We start from the raw sequence: 21,672 nt of genomic DNA on the forward strand, positions 1-21,672 counted from the left end.
GTGGAATTCGGCCTTGAGTAATGTCCGTCGACTACGGCAAGAACGGATGAGTGAGAACAACTATCTTTTGTGCACAGACCCGGATGCGTTGCCGTTGAACATTAATGAATGATCAGTAGAATGGCGCCACGTGCACGAACTTTCTAAGCCTCCCGCTTGCCGCAAAGGGCGCACACAATAATATGGTCCATTCGTCCGTAAACGCCAGACGACCTGGGCGGACGATAGAAAGAACCTTCGGGGATGACTCCGTGAGTCTATCAAGTCACTGACACATAGAGCTACTTATAATAAGCATGCGCAATGCAAGAGCAGTCCTCGTCCGCCATGTCTCAGTCAAGCTTTCTCCCCCCACTCGACGGCAGCATCTCCGTCGTGCCAGGCTGCCTCGACTTCCAAGTCGAGCATAACCCGGATCATCCGTGCTTCATCTTTCCAGATCCTGAATGTGCCTCTGTCTCCTTCAAGGACTTCGCCCATGCCACACACCGTGTTGCACATATTCTTCGCCCGAATCACGCTGGTCCCGACCGCGCAGTCGTCGCACTGATCATACACTGTGACACACTTCTGTACGAAGCTGTGATGGTCGGTCTCATCCGCGCGAGCCTCGTCCCGTTCCCCATGTCGCCCCGTAACTCCGCTGCAGCGATTGTTAAGATGCTGAAAGGGACAGATTGTCATCGCATCGTGCACCATGCGCCCTTCATTTCCCTCACTGATGCTGTGCGTGCGGCTCTCCCGGAAACGTATAATCTACAATTCGACGTTCTTCCTAATCTATCGGACATCTTCCCCTCGTTCGCGTCTCCCTCGGCTGGACTCTTCTCCTCTCCTGAGCCCTACTCCACGTGCACAGATACTCCTATCTCCAGGCCGCATGAGCCTGTTCTCTACCTCCATTCCTCCGGATCGACTGGCTTCCCGAAGCCCATCCCGCAGTCGCAGCTTTCCGTTCTTCATTGGGCTTCTGCACCTTACTCGGTTGAGACGCGTGCACGTGGCCTGCGTTGGGCATCACCCGCCCTTCCCCCTTTCCATACCATGGGCGTCTGCATGCAGCTCTATGCACCACTTGCGTCGGGCCAGCCTGTCGCACTTTACACCCCACGCTCCCATCTGAATTTGCCACCTCCAGTTCCTACTACACAGAACGTACTGGACGTTGTCCGGCGCACAAAGTCGTCCAGTATCGTTCCCGTTCCTTCTTTTCTCGAGGCGAGTACGGTACCGCACCACTTCACACAATGTCTTCCACTGATCGGATTAATACTACAGGAATGGGCACAGAATGAGGAAGATGTAAAGTTGCTTGCATCCCTAGAGGTCGTGGTACGTCCGTTCATCCCGCAACTAATCGCAAGATCATTTAGTTGTCATTTCAAGTGCTTCGCAGGAGGTCCCCTCTCCAATCATAACGGCGACAAGCTCATTGCCGCTGGTGTGAAACTTTTCGCTGCCTATGGTGGTACGGAGTTTGGTCCCACCACTCGATTTTTGGACACCATTGAAGATTCACCTAATCACCCCGACACCGTCAAGACCGGAAAGACTCGAAACGAATGGTCCTGGATGGCCTTTCCAAGTGAGTACAATCTCCGCTGGGTACCGCAAGGTGACGGAAGCTACGAGTTAATTTTTATGGTGTGTTCCTTACTTTTCTGCCGGACAATTTGACCGCGATTGCTAATTCTTTCTGGTACTTTTACCGTTTCAGACATGCGCTACTCATCAGCCCAGCATCGAGAACATGTCTGGTGGAGAGCGGGGTTATGCTACGGGTGATATTTGGGAGCCGCATCCGACGAAGCCTGGACTATGGCGCATGTTCGTATCTGTGCTTACTTTACTGATCCTCCCGTCTGTGTACTGATGTGTACTTTCTGCTTCAGTACTGGACGGGCCGATGATTTGATCGTCCTCGGCAATGGTTAGTGTCCTTCCGGTAGCTGTTCTTAGTTGGCGCTTTTCATAATCCTTCGTGTGTAGGCGAGAAGTTTGTACCCGTTGCACAAGAGGGCCACATCATGGCGCACCCTAAGGTTATGGGCGCAATGATATTTGGTCGTGGACGCACGCAGGCCGGCATCATTGTCGAACCACGTGGCTTTGCCGTATCTCCTGGAGATGAGGACGCTTTGTCGAAGTTCAGAAATGTGGTTTGGTGAGTTGCGATGCATGGGGCGTCTCGGCACACTGATCAAGTGTTCTTTGGTCGCAGGTCGCAGGTTGAAGAAGCTAACCACGCCGCTCCCCCTTTCGCAAAGATCTTCAAGGAGACTATCATATTCACGGATCCAGATCGTCCCTTCCCTCGTGCTGCAAAGGGCACTGTTCAGCGCAAGCAGGCCCTGACACTCTATGAGGCGGAGATTGAACAACTGTGCGTGAAGGCGCTCAATTAGTGTCCCATATCGTGAAGGTCTCTGAACCGTGTGTCCTCCAGGTACAAAACTATCGAGGATAGCTCAGATGCTCACGGTATTGTCCCTCCATCTCACTGGACTGTACCTGTTGTGCAGGCGTGGATGGTTGAGCACGTCAGTCAGCTCAGCGGAGGGATTGCACCTACGCCTACTACCGACCTCTTCGAACACGGCTTTGACAGGTATGTCTCGCAATATCCTTGTGCCTATCGTACCGAACATATAATTTGATCCACTAGTCTGAGCGCTACGTTCCTGAGAAATCGCATCATTGGTGCTCTACGCTCATCTCACGAGCCTGCAGCCAATGCGGCTGCTCTGCACGTGCACTCCAACTTCGTCTTCAATCACCCATCGCTTGTCGAGCTTTCCGCCGCCGTTGTCGCTCTTGTGCACCCCTCTCATGACAACGCGTCCACCTCCACTGCCGACGAGTCCGCAGCGGATATCGAGGCATTGATAGCGAAATACACAGCTGTCCTGCCTGAACCCACCCCCGCTGGAGCCAAGCGAGAGAGAGGTAAGGTCGTACTGATAACAGGGACGACTGGTGCTCTTGGTGCACACATCCTTGCGTTAGTCCTAGCAAACCCTGCTCTGCAGCATGTCTATGCACTCAATCGTGGTATTGGAGTCGCTGAGCGACAGCGTGCAGCTTTCGAGGCGGCTCTACTACCCGTCAAGCTTCTTTCAGATAGTAAGCTTACGCTCCTGGAAGGGAACATTATGCGGGAAGATCTTGGACTTGAGTCAGCTATGCTCGACGAGGTGCGTATGTTAGACCGAAATGCGACATTAATTCACGCCTCGTTTCTGCAGGTTCGCTCGTCCGTGACGGACATCGTGCACAATGCGTGGCGAGTCGACTTCAATCTATCGCTCTCGTCCTTCCAGGGTCATATCGCCGCGTCTGTGCGCCTCGCGACTTTTGTGCCCGGCGCCCGTTTCTTCTTCACATCCTCGATCACTGTCGCGCAGTCGTGGAAAGCATTGAAAAGCAGCCGTGTCCCAGAGGAACCTCTAGGTGATCCTGCGGTGGCGGTAGGTATAGGCTACGGAAGTTCCAAGTTTGTGGTCGAAGAGGTTTGCAGATCTAAATGCGCACATTCTTTCAGATTAATGATCCTGCATACCCAGGTCCTGGAGAATGCGCGCAAGGTCGGGTTTCCAACAACCTCCCTCCGGATTGGCCAGATCTGCGGGTCCGCGGACACTGGCGCGTGGAACACATCTGAGTGGGTGCCGAGTCTTGTCAAGTCGAGCATTTCGCTCGGGTGCCTTCCTCGGATGCCGGGGGTATGTTTTATTATTCTCACGTCCCCTATCACGATCTCGACCATGGTTTCAGGTGGTGGACTGGATTCCCATGGATTCAGTTGCTCAAGCTACAGTGGATGTAGTACTTAGCGTCTCTGCGCCGGCAGTTGTGAACCTCGTGCACCCTCGTCCGGTGGAGGCATCCTCGGTGTTTGATAACCTCAACGAAGAGCTCGGGCTGCAATTGCCCTTCGTCCCTCTCTCGGACTGGGTGCAGAAACTAGAGAACGCCGCCCAGAACGCATCGGCGAAGGATCTGGAGATAATGGTGAGCACTCCGCTTCGAAGCACGCGACATCTTAGCCTGACTGGAACCGCGCATTTCCTATGTCGTGCAGCCCGCTATCAAACTGCTCGAGTTCTTCCGTAGTCTGGCGGCGGGGCAGGCATCCAAGGCTAGCAGCCTGGGCGCCGATGACCCTGTCTTCGATACCTCGAAGGCGCAGAGCGCGAGTGCAACAATGGCTAGGCTTGGTGCGCTGGGAAAGGCTGAGGTCCATGCATGGGTGAAGTTCTGGAAGGGCCAGAACTTCCTCACTTGATCAAGCATTACTGACTGTCTTCCTGGATGCTCGCGTTGCGTGTTAATGCGTTTGTACTGTGGATACGAATTTGACGATGTGCTCACATGTACCACTGGCAGCTACGTACAATGAATGGGTTTTGTGGTCTTATGTACAATATACATGTGTTGTCGTTTGCGCTTAGTTCACCGTAACAAGCCCGCCTGACATAGTGGCACTTTCCAGTACACCCAATTATTGCTCCACCGTGACCGACTAAGTATCGCTCAATCAATTCCATTAGTTGCGCACTGGCAATCTGGCATGTCCCTCCCCCGCTGAGCGCGTTTCCCCTCGCCGTGCCCGGTTAACATTTATTAATCATCATTTAGACATCTATGTTTGGAGCTGCAAAGTGAGTCGCTCGCTCGAATTCATTCCATTTGTTTTATTAACTGGCCCCAAACGTGCATTGAGTCCGTGGGTCTCTATTTTGCGTGTTAGTGTTCAATGAACACGCTCGTAGATGCTTCGCCACATGCATCTGCTCCGGAATGTCAAAAAGAGATGTCTGCACCTTCTCTACCTAAGATCTTTGTCAGATTCACCCGCACCACCGCGGGACGAGTGCGCGGAGGCGGGTACGGATTCGATGGCACCCGCGACAGGTTGTTCACATGCAGACGGCACCGCCGAGCTTCGCACCGGTTCACCGTTGTGGGGTAGAGCAGCAGGTATCCGCACGTGTGAGCTTCTCCTGCGATCTTTGCCGATGCTGTCTGATCTGGCGGGTATAGAGCCCTTCCACGGTCTTTACATTGAGGAGCGTGCGCGGCGTGTCATACGGGACCACTCGAGCGGAGCGTCGGTGTCCTTCGCGAGATTGTTGTAAAACGGCGTACCAGCGAGAACTCTGCACGGACCGTCAATTGACTGTGCAGCCAAAGCAGTTGAAGGCGGCATTGGTAAGAGATATATGGCGGGAGGGGAGGAGGGAGCGGGAGACGTGACCTGCCAGCAAGTCTCTGTTCGTGCTGAAGTTCGAGTTGGAGAGGCCCCATGATGGGTCAGGCTGCAGAACGACGTGGCAGCAACTCGGCAGGTGCGAGAAGAGGTGCAGTGAGCATTATCGTAGGCTGGTGGTTTGACGCTAAGGGTTCTGCTTGCACGTTCGTGTTTAGTGGAGGACGACGCACCGGTCGTGGGCGTGCCAGTGCTGTGATGGGCCGGCGTAGAACAGATACTCGTCAATGCCTGAGCGCCTGACTGTGCCGGATGTGTGTAAGTAAGAGGACGTAAGACTCTCATGGCGTACATTGAGGATAACAGGCGGCTGCGCACGAACATCAGAAAGCGTCAGAGTCTCTGCAGAAAGCGCTCACCGCGGCGGGTCCAGGAAGACGCCGTCTCCTCGGACTGGCCTCTAGCTCACAAGCCATATGACCTGCCTTGGCATTGACCTGTGGTGTCAGAGGAGGAGCAGGAAGCGGAGGTGACTTGGACAGCCGTTAGCAGATTTGAAACCCAAGCGGCGAAACAACTCACGTTGAGCGCAAGCTTTGAAAAGAAGCTCGCTGCTCGCGCGCTGGCAGCGATCAGAGAGAGTAGTGAACGGAAAGAGTTACATACGTAGACAGTCTGACAGAGACAAAGGAAACAGCGGAGATGACTCAGTGAGATTGCATAGGGTGACAGCGACTCAATTGAAAGCTTGACAGTTGGCAGGTAGAAATTCCCTAGGATAACAGAAAAGAGCAAAAAGCGTAGAGAGCGAAGCCTTAGACGCAGGTTAGCGCAGCGCAGTCGTCGACTCAACGACGACCTTCCGTCGGGCGCATCATGGTGGAATCATGTTGATCACCATCGCCCAGAATCAGATATTAATATCGGAGGCTACCACATTCCGCGGTGGCCGCGTTTAACTTGTCTTCGTCGTTCTCAGCCAATGATCAAATGTCCGGATTGACCCACTCTCCGATTTTATTCCTGGACACGAGGTGGTCCAGGCCTTGTGGGCAGTAATTTCGAAGTGAGTTGGGGTAGTTGGAGTTTCGGTGGTGGCTGAAGTCAACTCAGAAAGCGAAATGTGCATAGTACTTCGCCGCATACCGGCGGTACCATTGGTGTAAAAAGGTTTGCAGGAATTGTGTCCAGCTCTGCCCGGGGGACTCCTGCTATCGGTAGTAGATATTCTAGATGTTTGCAAGCTTCGTTTTCACAGCAACATTCGTTACAAACACGGACATCCGAATGATCCGCATCCTACATCGCGGCTGGCAGGAGAAATCGCTTCTCTGTTCTGGAGTCTCAGGCTCAAGTCTAAAGGAAGGGCCGTAAGGCGACAGCATCTCGGTTGATCACATAACTGCAGACAGCTATCCAGCCGCGGATTCTGACAAGTCTGACCGGGAGCCGGCCAGAAAACAATCGAGGCGTGGCCTCCTGGGCGAATATCAGAAGCCTACGAATTCGAAGCAGATGCCTCCAGTTCAGTCTGAGCTCGACACGGAACCCGGGTATGCTACTCAGCTTCCTTGGAAGACTCCTCGCGGAAGCGCTTCCGACGGTTCCTTGTCAGTTACTAAATACTTTCATCTTTTGCAGCTGCCATGCCAGAATACAGTTTGGAGTCTAATGTGGCGCCGGCTCAGGCTCGCCACTGGCGCTGGCGTCTGCACCTATCGTTAGATCACCGCCGATATCTCAGAAGTTCTGTGAGGCCGTTCGCGGCTGTGATCTATGAGCTTTCGTCAGTAAATCTGCGGCTCCATCGGAATTTTGATAATCTGATACTCAGATCCCTAGAGCAGTGATGCAGAAGGTAGAGAGATAGACTGGTGACTGCACCACCTGAGATTTCGACCGCACGACCTGCACTCAAAATTGTGGTGCAAGTGCAAGTGCAGTCTATAACGATTTCTGTGTAGGATAGCACGGGGCATGGCACATTTTTGTCCATGCGCGTACAAGTACGAACGAAATCTAACTGTCTAGTGATTTGGGATGTGGAGAATACTATACACAAACAACTGAACCATGATGCATAATCGACCAAATTGTGAACCATAGAACAGAGTAGAATAAACGATTCCGGGTGCAGGCTACTCTTGATCGCGTAGAACATCGGCAGGCCGAAGAATCGCTTTCCCCTTTTTGTTACGGTAGAAGAGGACGTCCCCTGTATCCATGCTCGATGAATGTTTGGCAGTATGAAGCAAACTACCCACCTTCATCTTCCACGAACTGGCATTCATTGTAACTGTGCCACAGGGCCTTGAAGACTGGTTTGTCGGAGTAGCGATAATGTTCACCGATAAATGCTCGCAAATACTTTGTAGCCTCTGATCCATGGTCTATCGCTTATGTGAGCTCAGAAAAGCACAAATGACACGAGGGCACTGACAAAAGGGCATCGTAGGGAAAAAGTGGTGAATGACATGGAAGTGGGCCACATCGTGCAGGAAGAAACGACCCATCCAGCCAAGGAAGTCACGATCAACCGTTGCTGCAGCCCCACGCTGGAAATTCCATTGGGCGTTCCGATAGTGGGGCAGCTCTGGATCGGTATGATGCAGATAGGTTATCATAATAAACCTGAAGGATGCACTCGTCAAAGCTCTTTGACGTCGCCAGAAGATAAAAAAAAATACCAATGAGTGACGCATAGCCAAGGAATCCCATAGGATTTGAATACAAATGAAGCTCCCCATACATCGCACGCCTTTTTGGTGAGATAGATCATGGACAAGATGCCGAAGTTGGAGATGAGAACGACGTTGCGTTGACTCTTGGTGAAGAGTATGGATTGTGCTGGAAAAATAGGACAGAATGAGGTCCTTGCAGGTGTCCGACGTAACAGCACTCACGATCAAAATGATTGGTCCATCTCGGATAGTGCTTTTGGCCCGATACATTGCAGACTAATCCTCGGCATTTCAGACTCGGGATTGAAGCCACAGGCATCAGTCACACGTACTCAAATAAGCAGGGAACGCAAGAAGTTGCTGGCGTATCAGCATGAAAAGCGTGTATAATGGGGTGTCACCGAAATAGTCCTCATAGTCGAAAGGATGGTCACCCTCCTTGGGAATACCTAGATCGCTTCGAGTCTTGGGAACATATACTTCGTCTCGCTCCATGGACGCATGATTGCTATGGTGCCGATGGTGCGAGATCCTCCAGCTGAAGTACGGTGTCCAGAGGATGGTATGTACGATCTATGTATGTGGGATCTAAGTGATCAATCGAGAAAGCGCCGAGTGCCAACCTACATATCCTACGAGGTTGCAAACGTGTCTGTTGTCGGAAAGCGCACCATGTCCACACTATGAGAATGAAACATTGAGAGCGCGCCGAGTGTTTGGAATGATATGCACTTCATGTCCTATAACCCAGATGCCGGTGAATATGAGGCCCTGGAACCACCAGCTACCAGATTTTGAGTGAGTGGGCAGAACAAACAGTCGAACAACTCACTAAATCACCCATGCAATCCAGCGCATCATCTCAGCACCAATGACGGTCAGATACTGAGTGACGTATGGGCTCCTGAAGAAAGGGTCGCTATAAAGGGCAAGATTCCAACATAGGGCAGACAGAAACAGATCCCTCGATAGATAGAGGAGACCTTTCCACGTATGGCGCACAAAGAGACGCTGTGGCACTGCTGTACGAATTTCGCTTAACGACCTGAGCGTCCATGAGCACGAGCATTGTTCATGAGTTAGGCTACTCACCAGGGCATCGGTGTAAACTCCGGAAGTCCATCTTCAGAATTGGACTGGGCTGCTTCAACGCGTTGTATCTGCACCATAGGTGGAATTGGTACCACCTCGGTAATGATGGCACATAGAGGCATAAAGAGTAAACCGCTTGCGAGGACAGAGCCTGCAGCTTGATTTATCTGTATTCAGGCTCGGAGGTAGTCCACTTAGATGCGTGAGAGATGCATATATTTGATTGGTGATTGCAACCACTATCAACTTCCGGATTCCTTGGAACTGACTTTGCTGGTGAATTCCCAATCACGTCGTCGAGCTGCTGTGAAAATATCGCGAAGGAAGCCGCAAGATTGCTTATCGGGTATTTCGTCACAGCAAGAATGGCACAAGCTTTCGCTCACGGCAGTGCGGATAACATCACGCACACACACCTCCTACCGATGCCAACAAAGGTTCAATCAAACTGCGAGTTGTAGTTCAACCATGAATGGTACTCACGGAGGCCAAAGGAAAATCACAGATCATTCCTACACGGATGTCCCGCTTGAGGAAGATATGGTATGTACAGCCAACCAGGATATGTTAGGTGGTGGATCGGGGGATAGCCAGCTGGTGGATATCTCGGGTATTGCCACACCTAGGCGGATATCCTGAGGTACGAAGGTTGAAGCAGAATATCTGCCCACGGGAGACTAGCCACAACCCCGATCACTGATCGGTGTTACCGTCGAAGGTTAGTTGTTCGCCGTCCTGAACTCTCCGGATCTTACAGCGTGATTGATGAGAATCTGGGAAAGCCCATGTTCATGTTGAGCAGTAAACTTGGCACCACCTGGAAAAGAATGCGAGTCAACGGCGCAGTAGTCCCTGCATCATGTATTCCAGAAGGTGGAGGTTTCACTGCGCAACAGAGTGCCCAACCGGGACCAAACCATGCCAGAAGACGGGCACCCGGCATGGGGAATTGTGATATGTGCTGCCCTTCGATCCGCGCTGATGCTGGGCTAGAGATGTGCATATAGAACCCTATGCTGACATTCGACTGTTCCCAGACGGCGGAGCTGTACTGCGCCGTCGCGTCACGTATACATCGACCTCGTTGCAGAGAATTTGACTTCGCTCTGTTATGAGGTGAGATACGACAGTCTTAAACCACCTGTAGATGTCTTTGTCAGATGCTGAGAAAGAACTTAGAAGTGCCTGAGGTGGTATGGTTCGGAGTATTCTTGCAGGTAATGCGGCTTCCCACTGCGAACATCTATGTCGTGGGTGATGATTCTCCGGATCAATCATTTCTGAATCGGCATTACCTCCACACTCGCTGCAAAATCTCAACATGAGTCGGCAAAGACCTACAAGATACCAATATAACCAATCAACGTGAACAGATAAGCATTTACCATAGCTATTGGGGTCCTTGCTTGCGTCGTTCTCTTATCGCCGTCGAAGGCCGGTGGTAGAACAGTATGGTTTGCGTGTGCGTGGGCTCGCGAAGTAAGCGCTGACACGAGTTCACAGTCCCTCATCATGATTATAATCACATCCGTGCCATCGAGAGCCAGAATGGAAGACGGACGAGTAAGCACATCCAGACGTAAGTCCTTTCTCACGCAGAACTTCGGGATGATTTGGCAGTATACTAAATGCGCTTGAATGTCGCTCTCTTTACAGGTGGCCTGTCAAATGACTCACGCAAGCCAGAACTCACCTATGACATCCTCCACACACTCCACTGAGGTGGCCGGAGCCCGACAGTCCTATGCTGAAGGTGCTCTGCCCACATTTACTCCCATTCCATGGTACGTGTTTAACTTCGACCCCGCAATGGTACTGCATTGTGTATAGGTCATTGAACGAGATCCGGGCAGCAATACCGCAACATCTTTTTACACGTCAGACCTGGAGAGTTCTCCTCTATGTAGCGAGAGATCTGATTATGGCGGGGTTTTTTCTGCGAAGTGCACTACGCATCGATTCATTCTATGGAGGCGAACACGTAGTCGAGCATCTCACTGTGGTGGGCGCTCAAATTGCCCGCCTCATGACTTGGCTACTCTAGTAAGTGTGTTGACCTGTGGTTTATGTCCCTGTAGTGAAGCTACCATAGCTGGTTGCTTCAAGGGCTCATATTCACTGGTATCTGGGTCATCGGACATGAAGTGAGTAGTTCCTGTGGAAGGTACTATTGCATCTGCTTATTCGCCGTCTCAAGTGTGGCCATACGGCGTTGTCTGGGAATAAACATATCTGCAATATCGTAGGATATGTCAGTCAGTATTCCTTTTTTCCTGACAGTTTCCTCACATACCTCGAGATTGCACATACCATTCTTTTGACACCATATTTCAGCTGGAAAATTACACACCATCGACACCACATTGCCCATGCATCTATGGAACGGGATCAGCTATTTGTTCCGAGGACCAGGAGCGACCTTGGTATTCCTTCGAAAGGACAACAGCTCGACTACGAAGACTACTTCGGAGATACCCCGTTGTACGCCCTTACTGTGCTAATTGTTCAGCAACTCCTCGCATTCCCCGTTTGTCTTGGTATGTTTGAACCTGCATTACTCTCACTCTCCTCACTCAGACGTTGTGTATTAGCTTGCAATATCTCTGGGCAGAAGAATTACCCAAGGTGGACTAATCACTTCAACCGTGAGTGCGGCAGATAGTGCAGATGGCGGTAGGCTATATTCTGACTGCCCCCTCAGCAAACTGTGTCCTCTTCATGAAGAATCAACGCAGCCTGATTATTATTTCTGATCTCGGTATATTGTTCATGATGTACATCCTCAAACGGACGTACGAAGCATGGGGTGCCACCACTACATTCAAAGTCTACGGAGTCCCTTGGTTTTGTGTTTCTCACTGGTTTGTTCCACCACATTTGTGAAGTATGATCTGTGCTTATAGGCAATATTTTTAGGTTGGCTATGATAACTTATCTGCATCATACTGATCCCGAGCTGCCCCATTACCGGCGCGCCCAATGGAACTTTCAGCGAGGTGCCGCTGCGACTATGGACCGTAATTTTCTCGGCTACATAGGCCGTTTCTTCTTCCACGACGTGGCTCACTTCCACGTTGTACATCATTTCTTCCCGAAGATTCCCTTCTGTCTGTATTTACCATTCCACTGCTGTGCATAGCTTGGCTAACAGGATATGAAACAGATCATGCAGAAGAGGCGACAAGATATTTGCAAGCATTCATCGGAGAACACTACCGCTATTCCGACAAGCCAGTTTTCGAAGCCTTCTGGCACAATGTGAATGAATGCAAGTTCATCGAAGACGAAGGTGGGCAGTTCTGTGTGCGCTGCATGACTTGCACTGAAAATGAGTATAGGAGACATTCTCTTCTACCGTAACAAGAAAGGCCAGGCAGCTCTTCGATCCGTGCATGTTCTCCGAGAATAGCGCGAAGCGCTTCATATAATGATGTCTTGCAACGAACTCTCTAGCTGACCTAAATTCTATGCCTCATCTTCTTTCGCGTTATTCGTTCTGGCATCTCTCAGTAGATACAGACTTATACTTTGGCTGGTATGCTGTCCATATGATAGAAACAGCAGCGGAGATTACAAACATGGTAGGATCTCATGGAAATTTTGTGTCAATCATGGAAGAAAGAGCCTTAAACAAATCAATGCTGTAAATGACGCAACGTACTACTGGGATCTCGTCGATCGGTCAGTTTGGCCGCTTACTATTAGCTATTTGGTACTGGATTTATTGAAGAAGTTCCACATGTGAGTCCGGGGAAGCTATGTCGCACTTGAATGAACCAAACGCGGCTCAGAACGACCGGGATGGCTGTTTGGTGTTGTTAGATTCAGAGGGCGATAGCTTTGACGCCCATTTACAACTCCGGCGGTCTCACCTCTTCACGTATCATCTAATTCATTCCCTTGAACAGCAAAAAGGATTGTTCTGCCTTTTGCTGCTTGACCCAATTGTGAGGCTCCTGTGGAGTTCACCGACCTATTGAAATAAGGCATGTTGAGAGCGAGTTCTCCCTTCTAGGCTGACATTGATGATGGTACGCTATAGTAAGCCTGAGCGAGTGCCTTTGTGCTCGCTACAATCTCAGGAGGGCATAGCCTCGGACGATATGCGTACGCAGCGCCCACAATAATGAGCTTCTCACTAGATACAATGCCACTGGACTCGAGTGTAACAGGGAGAGAACAGATGAACACGTTGTTTCTGCCGTGCACGATTGGCCGCGGACACAACTGGTACGTGTTCGATAATGAGGAGACGGGACTGAATGTCCCGTGATGCATCATGTCTCGTTCAGCCAGGATTGCCCCTACTGATGTTTGTAGCGTTCGGACTTAGTGATTTTGACCCTTCTCTATGGCGTATTGATTCTTCTTGGTTTAACGACCTAAGCTACTGCTGCTCTTTCCTGCAGCCCTTTTCCCGCTTGAGGAGTATCGTTTGCTCTCAAGGTATCGTCTTCCAACTTGAAGTGAATTTCGCTGGAGTACGGGCCCCTTGTGTGTATTTCAGCCTTTGATCTCTCTCTACTTTAGTTCAATGTCACCTGTGGCCTCTGCTTGGCTGTCCTTGTCGGTCTCAGTGTAGCAGTGGCATCAATACACTACTTGCGGTGCGGTAGAACAGGTTTCGAGTGGTGTGTTCCCTTCATCCGATCGTCAACGAGATTTGCTCAATGATCACTAGAACGGACCATGTCATTCGATCATTGATAACAATCGTCGTCAATAAGGACGCGCTCACTATGTGAGTGCTAGTTTCACAAGTGTGTTAGTGGCATACAACTTCTCATCTTTCTTTCGCTTCTAGCATCCCGTCTCTATTGTGCTCATCGTGAGAATCCAGGTCGGATCGTTCGCAAGCGTGCTGACGCAGTTCCCAGCGCGTTCTGCTCAAGGACAGTCTTGTATTCGCGGGACTGGTGGACGTCCAGAGCGAGCGGGCATGTATACTTCCGTCGTCGATCGCTGACGTGCACCAAGTGAACCCCAACTCATTCATGCCACTCTCTCCTCACAGATCGGGTATCGTGCTATGCGCACGGGCGCTCGTGCGCTGTTTTTAGATTGAATGCGCGGAGGATCATGAGAATCGCCCACGGCCTTCTGCCCAAGAGTATAACTCTGATTCCATCGAGTTCGGGGCTTCGAGTCTCCACGGCACGAAGAAAGATCGTAAAATGGTGATACCGCTTTTCACCTCGGATTTGGTCTTGGACGCTCACGCGATACACATAGAAGCCTGTCGAAATATTCCAGCACGCTATGAAAATTAGTGACAGTGTAGGAGGGTTGTTGCCGACACGGGCTCCGCCACACAGCTCAAGGTCGTCCGTTCGTCCAACAAGCTCTGCGAGAAGCCCACGTCCGGCCGTCAACGACGGCAAGTTCACCGCCGCAGGCGTCTATCTCTATGATGTTTGCAGCGCCGCCGAATTTAGTGCGGTCACTGCCATTTTCGGCATCACCGCCGGATTCAGCACTGAGAACAGAGGCTTCAACCTCGGCCGGGAAGCCTCCCGAGGAATCGCATTGATACAGCTTATTTAATTGTAAGTACATCTATGTGAATCTCTACGATACATTCATGAGAGCAACAAACAGGACTTTGTCCCCAGGCCAAGACGACCGCATCGCGAGGCGTGCTAGTGTAGAGGGCGCGGAGAGCCGGTCGTCGGTGCTCAGAGCACGACTGCGCAAGAAGACCTTGCGCAGGAACCATCGCGCAGTCAATACTGAGCCGCCTGTCCTACAACGCGTAGCTTGTTCTCCTAGAATGACGAGAAAGCGACTTCGGTGATCTCTGGTCTCCGCCACTTGCTAGTACCGCACTTATCCCTTCTCTGGCCATCTCTCGTGTTCTCGCACGCGTCAAGCGTGCGCTAGGCGTGGGCGGCAGCACAGTCCTGCGCTTCGTCTCCCGTACGTCTGCACCGACAGGATGGCCCTCGGCCTTTCGCTTTCTTCCAGCAGCAGTCTGGTATACGGGAGTATGCAGGGCCACACCAGAAGCGGGCAGTGGAGCTAATGCCCGAGCGGCGGACGAAGATGGCAGAGCACCGTGACCTGCGCGCGTACGAGGCAACTGGCTCGGAATCCTGTCACCTTGCGGCAAATGGTGAGTACGGAGGTACTCCCCCCAGAACTCCTTGAACCTCGCGGGTTCTTCCCAGGTCTCTGCAGACTCAGGGTCGTACGCACGATAGAAAAAGTAGCACGCATTGAACCGCATCACGTTGTCCAGCCATTCCTGGATGTCCCGGGACGCGAAACGGACATTCGCTGTGAAGGACTGTTCGATCTGGTTGCAGAGCTTGCCGAAGCCCCCAGTGACTTTCCCGTTCTTGTCCAGCATGTGATCCTCGAACAGCCTGCGCACGGTCTCGAGCACAATATGTGGCGGCTGATCATGCTCCAGCCACACCAGGCTGCAGTACAGGACGACCCACAGAATCGACTCCATGTCGTCCTGGAAGGTGTGCGTGGCATTGTCCTGCTTGAGCAGGCGCCGCGACATGAACGGTAACGTACCCTGCTGAACTGCGTCAGCGGATTACGGATGTATATGCATATAGTTCTCACCGTCCTATTATCGTCACGCGCTTCCCCCGTTTCCGCCACCAGACACGAGAGCTCCCAATCTATGAGGTAGCCGCGCCTGATCTTGGACCCAGAATCAGGATCCATGAAGAGAATGACGTTGCCGAGACTGACGTCGCAATGGAACCTACGCCTCTCGGGTTCGTCTACAGTGAAGGCACCGAGCATAGCTGTGGTACAGAAGAGCATGAGCGAAATCCAGACAACGGAATGATCCATCCGTACCTTGATACACATCAAACATGGCGTGAAGCAGCTCCTGGGTTCCCTCGAATCGCTGCAGCCCGTATCCAGCGGTGCCCGATATGAGCCTGTTATGTACATGGGCATAAATCGGTCCACTGCGCCCGCCTTTGCAGACCCAGTGCTCGTCTTGGTATAGATCGGTCTGTGTGTATTGAAGCACGCCTAGAGGTGATACTCAGTCCGTTGTCCAACTGTAAGCCAATCCACTGACCTATGATTACACTGCCCTCGTCATCACCACACTCTTCATTCTGCATCGAGTCCCTGTCCCCGTCTTCATCCTCATGCACAGGACTGCTCATGGAGACCTGCTCCAATACATCGCCGTGGCGAACCAGTTGTGGAATATTCGGTACGCCAGCGTCTTGCAAGTCGGCCAGAATTTCGCCTTCTGTCAGAGATGCCCCTTCGAATCGCCATGTATCCTTCAAGAACACCACCCTGCACGAGCCGTCGGCGGGAACAGCCCAGAATCCACGCGTTCCCCGCCCCGTTATTGAAGCAGCGGACACCAGCGGTCGAGATACCAGCAGCCGACTCGCCACCGCATACGTTGGCGAAAATTCATCAACCACGCTGATAGCTGCCACAGTGCTTGGTTGGTAGTGTTCTTCCATCGCAGCGGCCACTAGTGCTTCGTCCTCGAGATCGAGCTGCTGTCTCACATGGCGCTCGATGGCCGTTTTGAACAGATTCTCCTCCGCACGGGTTGCCGGCCTCACCGTAGGGTCGTAGCCGCGTTCCGGATCCGATGCGTGCGCATATCGCCACAGGAATTCGCAAAGATGCTCCGGCTTGTCAAGCAGGTCAAAAGATTCTGAAGCAATCGCGCCGGCGCGGTCCCAGCGAATCAGTCGGGCATGAGATCCAGACAGCGAGACGGAGAAGTAGAAAATGCGGTGCTGGCGGGCACATGCCTCTGCTGCACAGGCGACGTTCTTCCCCAATGCTTGTTCGCCCCGCTCACGGTTACACTCGTCGTCAATGTTGAGCGCGAAATGGTGCGAGGCACGCTCTGCGTCTGGGGCAGGATCTGTGAAATAGTCTAGTGCGGGACTCCGCTTCACTTCAATGTATAAGTCGGCGTAGCCTAAATATCCTGCGGTGGCTGAGTTGGCAGCAACGGTGTCCACGACGTCCTCGGCATAACAGCAAAGATCTGGATTCATAGATCCGGTCTTCCCATGATGTGTGCCCTGCGTGGATGTGGCCCTGAAGACAAATCCAGGACACCGAGACCTCTTCCTCCCCCTTTCGCTCAGCGCAGCTATCTGTGAGTCACATTGTCAGCATTCTTCCGTTCAAAATCAAATAGCTGAAGCGTACTAGCGGGATGTATATGTGGAACTCCTGGCTAGCTTCGAGCGGAACGGCTTTGAATGCCTTGGCCGCACGCGGCATCTTCGACATATCCGTCCGTGGTAAGAAGTCAAGGAAGTCCTCAACAGGCATGGGTCCCAGGAATGTCTTCCTAGAATCTTCGGCAAGCTTTGTGTACCGTGCCTTAGCGGTATCACGATTAAGATACCACTCTTGTCCACCGTTCATCTTCTCCAAGTCGTTCTGAGCCAACGGTGTAGCCACTACAAATCTCTTGACGGAATTGTCGCGGGTATCAAAGGAGGTGGAGGGAGTCGTACTCGCCTTAGGGTATCTTCGAGTGTGAGGCATGGTATACGGACAAAAGGGAGCTACTGAGAAGGTGTGGCGCGCTCTCCGTAGGAAAACAACGGACGCGGTCACGTGAATTAACGCCCGCTGTGGCGCGCCTTGGCAAGTCAACGCGGCACAGACGAAAATGAGAGTTTTCTCCGTGGCCTGGAGTCATGGAGACCAGATAAGCTATCCGAGCTAGTCAGTGAGGCAATTTCGAGGCAGTGATAGTCATTCGAATATCCAGGTGGGCGAGGTACTGAAGCCTTAATGCCAGTGGCAAGAGCAGGTCCGCAGGACTTAAGTTAACGAAGATACATAGAATACAAATTGTCGGAGAAGCACAGCGCAGTCAGATAACGCGGTGTGGAGAGGGCACAAGACGGGATGGATAATAGCACATGCACGAAAAAGAAAAGAACGGAACGACGACCGACCTATGCAATGTTTACTTCCTAGACCTGCCCACCTTAAGATTGAGACCCTGTCGAGCGAGGTTCGCCTTTCCAGTATTTGTTGATTTACTCAAACGCCGAGGGCTTCGTAGAAATTGTCTCGCCAGACCTGAGAGACCTGCTACCACATCCTGTCCACGGTATTCGATCGCTCTCCGCTTCGCCTCAGAGCGTGTAGTAGGCACTATGTAATTTCTGTCCGGCAATGCGGAATTGGGCGTTCTCTCCGGGTCCGTGCCAACCGCCTTTCTCTTCCGCGAAGACGGTATTGCAGGAGCAAGATCCATGGCCTGGGAGGTAGATGCTGATAACGGTAGTTCGTAGGGTGGTTGTCAGCCGTACTAACTCTCGCGAGACTCTATCGTAGTCGGAAATCTCATGAGTCGTGAGGAAGTCCCGCCAGAACGCGTTAAACTTCGTAGGATCCTTCCAACTTCCCACACGCTTCGTCCCAAAGGTGAGGAAACACGTTAGACGGGTCAAATTCCACGACTTCGTCTACCTAGCCTATTGTTGAATCGCCGGATTTGAAAAGTGGATGTCACTCGTGTACTCCCTGTCAAATTGATTGGGGACCTTCAAGGCATCGCTAGAAATGACACGACCATTGTCTATGACAGCACATCGGTCAAAACTGTTGACCATCGTGTTGGCCAAGCCTTCCAGGGGTAAATTGTGAGCTAACCATCGCAAGCTGCGGTATAGTACGAACCCGAGGATAGACTCCTTGTCGTCCTGGAGAGCCCAAACTAAGACCCGAAACGGTTCCAAGCACTTCTGAGATACTATAATAGGCTCCCGTTGACCGTCAAAATCATAGGAGTGAATGATTGTGTGATTCTCTGGAATGTTATGTTGTCGCACAACAGTGTAAGTACATAGCAATTGTTTCAGTTACCAATAACAAGATTTGCGAATTTGACTCTTCCTGTTTTCCATTCTCGTGAGCTGTAACATCAACAACGCGCTCATATGTATTCGTACAAATTCGCATCAAGTCAATAACAGTACATCGAACAAGCTACTCAGGCATAGGGATTCCGGACAACTCTTCGCACTTCTGGACCGGCGAGAGGCAACGCAGCTCACCCGAAGTAAGACCACCTTCCCTCGTAACTGCCATCCAATCCCTTCTCCAACCCCCCGGCAGTGAAGTCAAACACAAGCTCGCCTTTATCGTCCGTCAAAACAAGGTGCACAGTGCGGGGCGCAAGGACCAAAGTGAATCGACCAGTCTTGGCCGCGGACTCGCCATTCGTCCCGTGGCCGCGGAAGTTTCCAGCGCCCCTCTTGAAGGCGGCGTTGGCAACGCCCCTGTAGGGCCCCACAGTCCACTGCAGGAATTTGCCATTGCTCATTACCCGCAATGCGTAGGGCTTGTTGGAATCTACGGCAGCGGTCTGCACCTCCTTGACGAAGGCTGCCAACTCGGCGTCGCCGGCCGCCTCAGCGAAGACGTCAGCGGGAACCTGCACTGCGGCGAATCTATCAGGACATGTGCTGGAATGATGACGAAATCTGCAAAAGCTACCTTCAGCCTCAGACATTGTAGTGTGTTACCTATGCAAGTCATTGATCATTGTCCGAACAAGAATTGTCAAAAGAAGAAACACTCGCGAGTGAAATAAAGGTTTGAGAACGATGCGGTGGTCTGCAAGGCGCACAATGAATATGTTTCCAGATGTATGACCGGTGGATGAATGTGCTCACAAGTAACGCAGAGCGAATGGGAATTGCTGGAGGGGTGAGCTCAACGGTGCCTCTTTTATATCCTTCGTCCGTCTAGCTTAGTTACCATGAGTTAGTAACCAACAACCAGCTGACACGACACATAACTAGTACCGGTCCAATGTTAGACCAAATCAAGCACACGTTCGTCCTTATTCCGGCCGTATGTGAATTGGTGGTTCATGCTGGCGTTTTCCAGAGCCAAAGTGTGGCTTCCATGGCTTCACAAAGGAGCGCTGAGAGAGGCATGGAACATGCTACTCAATACTCACAGTCAGAATATGGCGCTCACGGTCGTATGAGACGCCTGCTGCTGGTCTGGGTTCGCATCGTGCAGACCCTCGTTGATGAGTATTCAGTTCGGCCAATGTCTGCACCCCTAACGAGTGATTAGCTATCGTGACACGAGCGGAATAATTAACAGTTCAGTCCTCGAAGGGGTATCGCTGGTGCGACTGAGGGTGAACGAAAGGCTGAACCGCCTAAACGAACCTCTATGATTCTACCACGCAGTGGCCCTATAGTTGGCCACCGTTAATTCCTCTAAGCGCCTCAGTCAACGATGTCTTGCGCCATATCAGCGCATGCATGTCCAGGCACAATTATCCCACTCTGCGCTTATTCAACAATAACTGACATACCAGAAAGGTCTTGTACACAGCACAAGATGACAAGGTTTATGGGATGTTGATTTATGACTGGCGCTAGCCTTCCGTATATAGTTGCGATGTCGACATAGCGCCTTGTGAAACGCAACGTCTTCGCCGAAGACTATACGACGTGCTGAGGCTCAGGCGGTGAAGATAGTCAGATGACGTGGCCCTGCAAGTCTGCGCAATGAGACGGGGTTCGTCAAGCAAGGTCCGCTCCTTCATTGGTGCGCGTATCTGGTAATCGGCTTATGCCATTAGAGAATACAAAGTGAGGATGTCTCACGTACCTCAGTTACGATGCTCGCAGCTCCGAGACTAGATCGTATCAGTCACGGTATCATTGGAGTAATATTCCCATGAACATGATTCACTATGATGCCTGACCGGCGCCTTAGTATTCCAGAGTGCGAGTCGTAGTATGAGAGCTTTGCCATAGAGCAATCGCTTCAGTGCTCGAGTGCTCGCCCAATGTGCTGAAAATGCAACAGACAGTCGTGGAAAGTATATATCGGCACACTTAAGACCAGCATATATATGTGAGCAAAACCACACGAAGCACCTTGCACGAAGGCGGAAGGTATTGAAGTCTACGCCGATCGAACGCCGATCGCGTCAGGTCACGTGAACGGAGATCCCAATTGTTTCTAAACGGTCACCAATTCGTTATTAGATTATTAGAAGTACTGGCCCAAACTGATCTAGGATTCTCAGGTTCCCTGAACTTGTTGTGAACGCGTTTCTCGCCACAGGATGAGTGTGATTTTTGTGAGGGATCGAACGCAAATGGTACATTGGGCCCAAACCCTGTGGAAATGAACTTCTGTCTTCCATTTGCCTTACGTCTGCTACCCCGTTCGGCGGCTTTCCTAGCTGAGCGCTGGACAGTTCAGCTTCCCCGCTGCACTACCTTCCTAAATAACTCCCCCATATCACCTCGTGCTCAGGTGACGCTCGCACTTCCCCAACGTCTGCGTCTCTCGCGTACTCGCAACTTTCCCCCGCAGTGGCGTCTTCCTACGGTAAGGACAATCTCGGTGTGCGTGAACTATTCTCTCAATAGCGAATCTTGGCCCGACTCGAGTCGCCATCCTTTTGCCACTAATCTCTGTGTTCTTTCTAACCTGGAACAAGGCACTACTGCATCAGACAAGATGAACACATTGCACGCCATCAACGTCTCGGGATTATGGATGAACTGGCGCTCCTCCTGCTCAGACACTCAAATGGTAGATTATCCCGTAACTAATCCACACGGCGGGTGTTGTAGATACAATTTCGTGTAGTCCTCTCACTCCTTCATAGTTAGTTTCCTAATCGGGCACGGACGCTCGCGTAGTATACACGCTCACTACACGTTTCGT

At 51.6% G+C, this 21,672-nt stretch overlaps 5 protein-coding genes across 5 annotated transcripts; 2 read left to right on the plus strand and 3 right to left on the minus strand.

Annotated features, from left to right (window-relative positions):
* Nucleotides 1-327: 327 nt before the first annotated feature.
* SCP_0605700 (acetyl-CoA synthetase-like protein) lies at nt 328-4,285 on the plus strand (the record flags this gene model as incomplete). The annotated part of the gene is made up of 13 exons (XM_027759703.1): nt 328-1,218; nt 1,279-1,332; nt 1,387-1,644; nt 1,718-1,827; nt 1,893-1,930; nt 1,990-2,164; nt 2,222-2,383; nt 2,447-2,608; nt 2,666-3,194; nt 3,246-3,509; nt 3,564-3,722; nt 3,775-4,011; nt 4,082-4,285. 13 exons carry the CDS (start codon nt 328-330, stop codon nt 4,283-4,285), a joined length of 3,243 nt encoding a protein of 1,080 aa, XP_027615504.1.
* A 3,062-nt stretch (nt 4,286-7,347) lies between these two features.
* On the minus strand, nt 7,348-9,104 carry SCP_0605710 (Delta(12) fatty acid desaturase; the record flags this gene model as incomplete). Its single annotated transcript, XM_027759704.1, has 10 exons — nt 7,348-7,424; nt 7,474-7,599; nt 7,650-7,840; nt 7,897-8,056; nt 8,113-8,166; nt 8,223-8,463; nt 8,518-8,571; nt 8,623-8,674; nt 8,723-8,935; nt 8,983-9,104. 10 exons carry the CDS (start codon nt 9,102-9,104, stop codon nt 7,348-7,350), a joined length of 1,290 nt encoding a protein of 429 aa, XP_027615505.1.
* Nucleotides 9,105-10,677: 1,573 nt separating this feature from the next.
* On the plus strand, nt 10,678-13,948 carry SCP_0605720 (Delta(12) fatty acid desaturase; the record flags this gene model as incomplete). The annotated part of the gene is made up of 10 exons (XM_027759705.1): nt 10,678-10,766; nt 10,813-11,025; nt 11,075-11,126; nt 11,180-11,233; nt 11,282-11,519; nt 11,574-11,627; nt 11,684-11,843; nt 11,899-12,089; nt 12,146-12,271; nt 13,860-13,948. The coding sequence occupies 10 exons, from the start codon at nt 10,678-10,680 to the stop codon at nt 13,946-13,948; spliced, it is 1,266 nt and encodes a 421-aa protein (XP_027615506.1).
* A 602-nt stretch (nt 13,949-14,550) lies between these two features.
* Nucleotides 14,551-17,493, minus strand: SCP_0605730 (predicted protein; the record flags this gene model as incomplete). Its single annotated transcript, XM_027759706.1, has 6 exons — nt 14,551-14,747; nt 14,809-15,508; nt 15,559-15,746; nt 15,802-15,984; nt 16,034-17,093; nt 17,149-17,493. 6 exons carry the CDS (start codon nt 17,491-17,493, stop codon nt 14,551-14,553), a joined length of 2,673 nt encoding a protein of 890 aa, XP_027615507.1.
* A 1,522-nt stretch (nt 17,494-19,015) lies between these two features.
* SCP_0605740 (hypothetical protein) lies at nt 19,016-19,477 on the minus strand (the record flags this gene model as incomplete). Its single annotated transcript, XM_027759707.1, has 2 exons — nt 19,016-19,404; nt 19,462-19,477. 2 exons carry the CDS (start codon nt 19,475-19,477, stop codon nt 19,016-19,018), a joined length of 405 nt encoding a protein of 134 aa, XP_027615508.1.
* Nucleotides 19,478-21,672: the final 2,195 nt, after the last annotated feature.

This window comes from Sparassis crispa (genome assembly GCF_003851025.1).
Source record: "Sparassis crispa DNA, contig_000005F, whole genome shotgun sequence".
NCBI classification, from domain to species: domain Eukaryota; kingdom Fungi; phylum Basidiomycota; class Agaricomycetes; order Polyporales; family Sparassidaceae; genus Sparassis; species Sparassis crispa.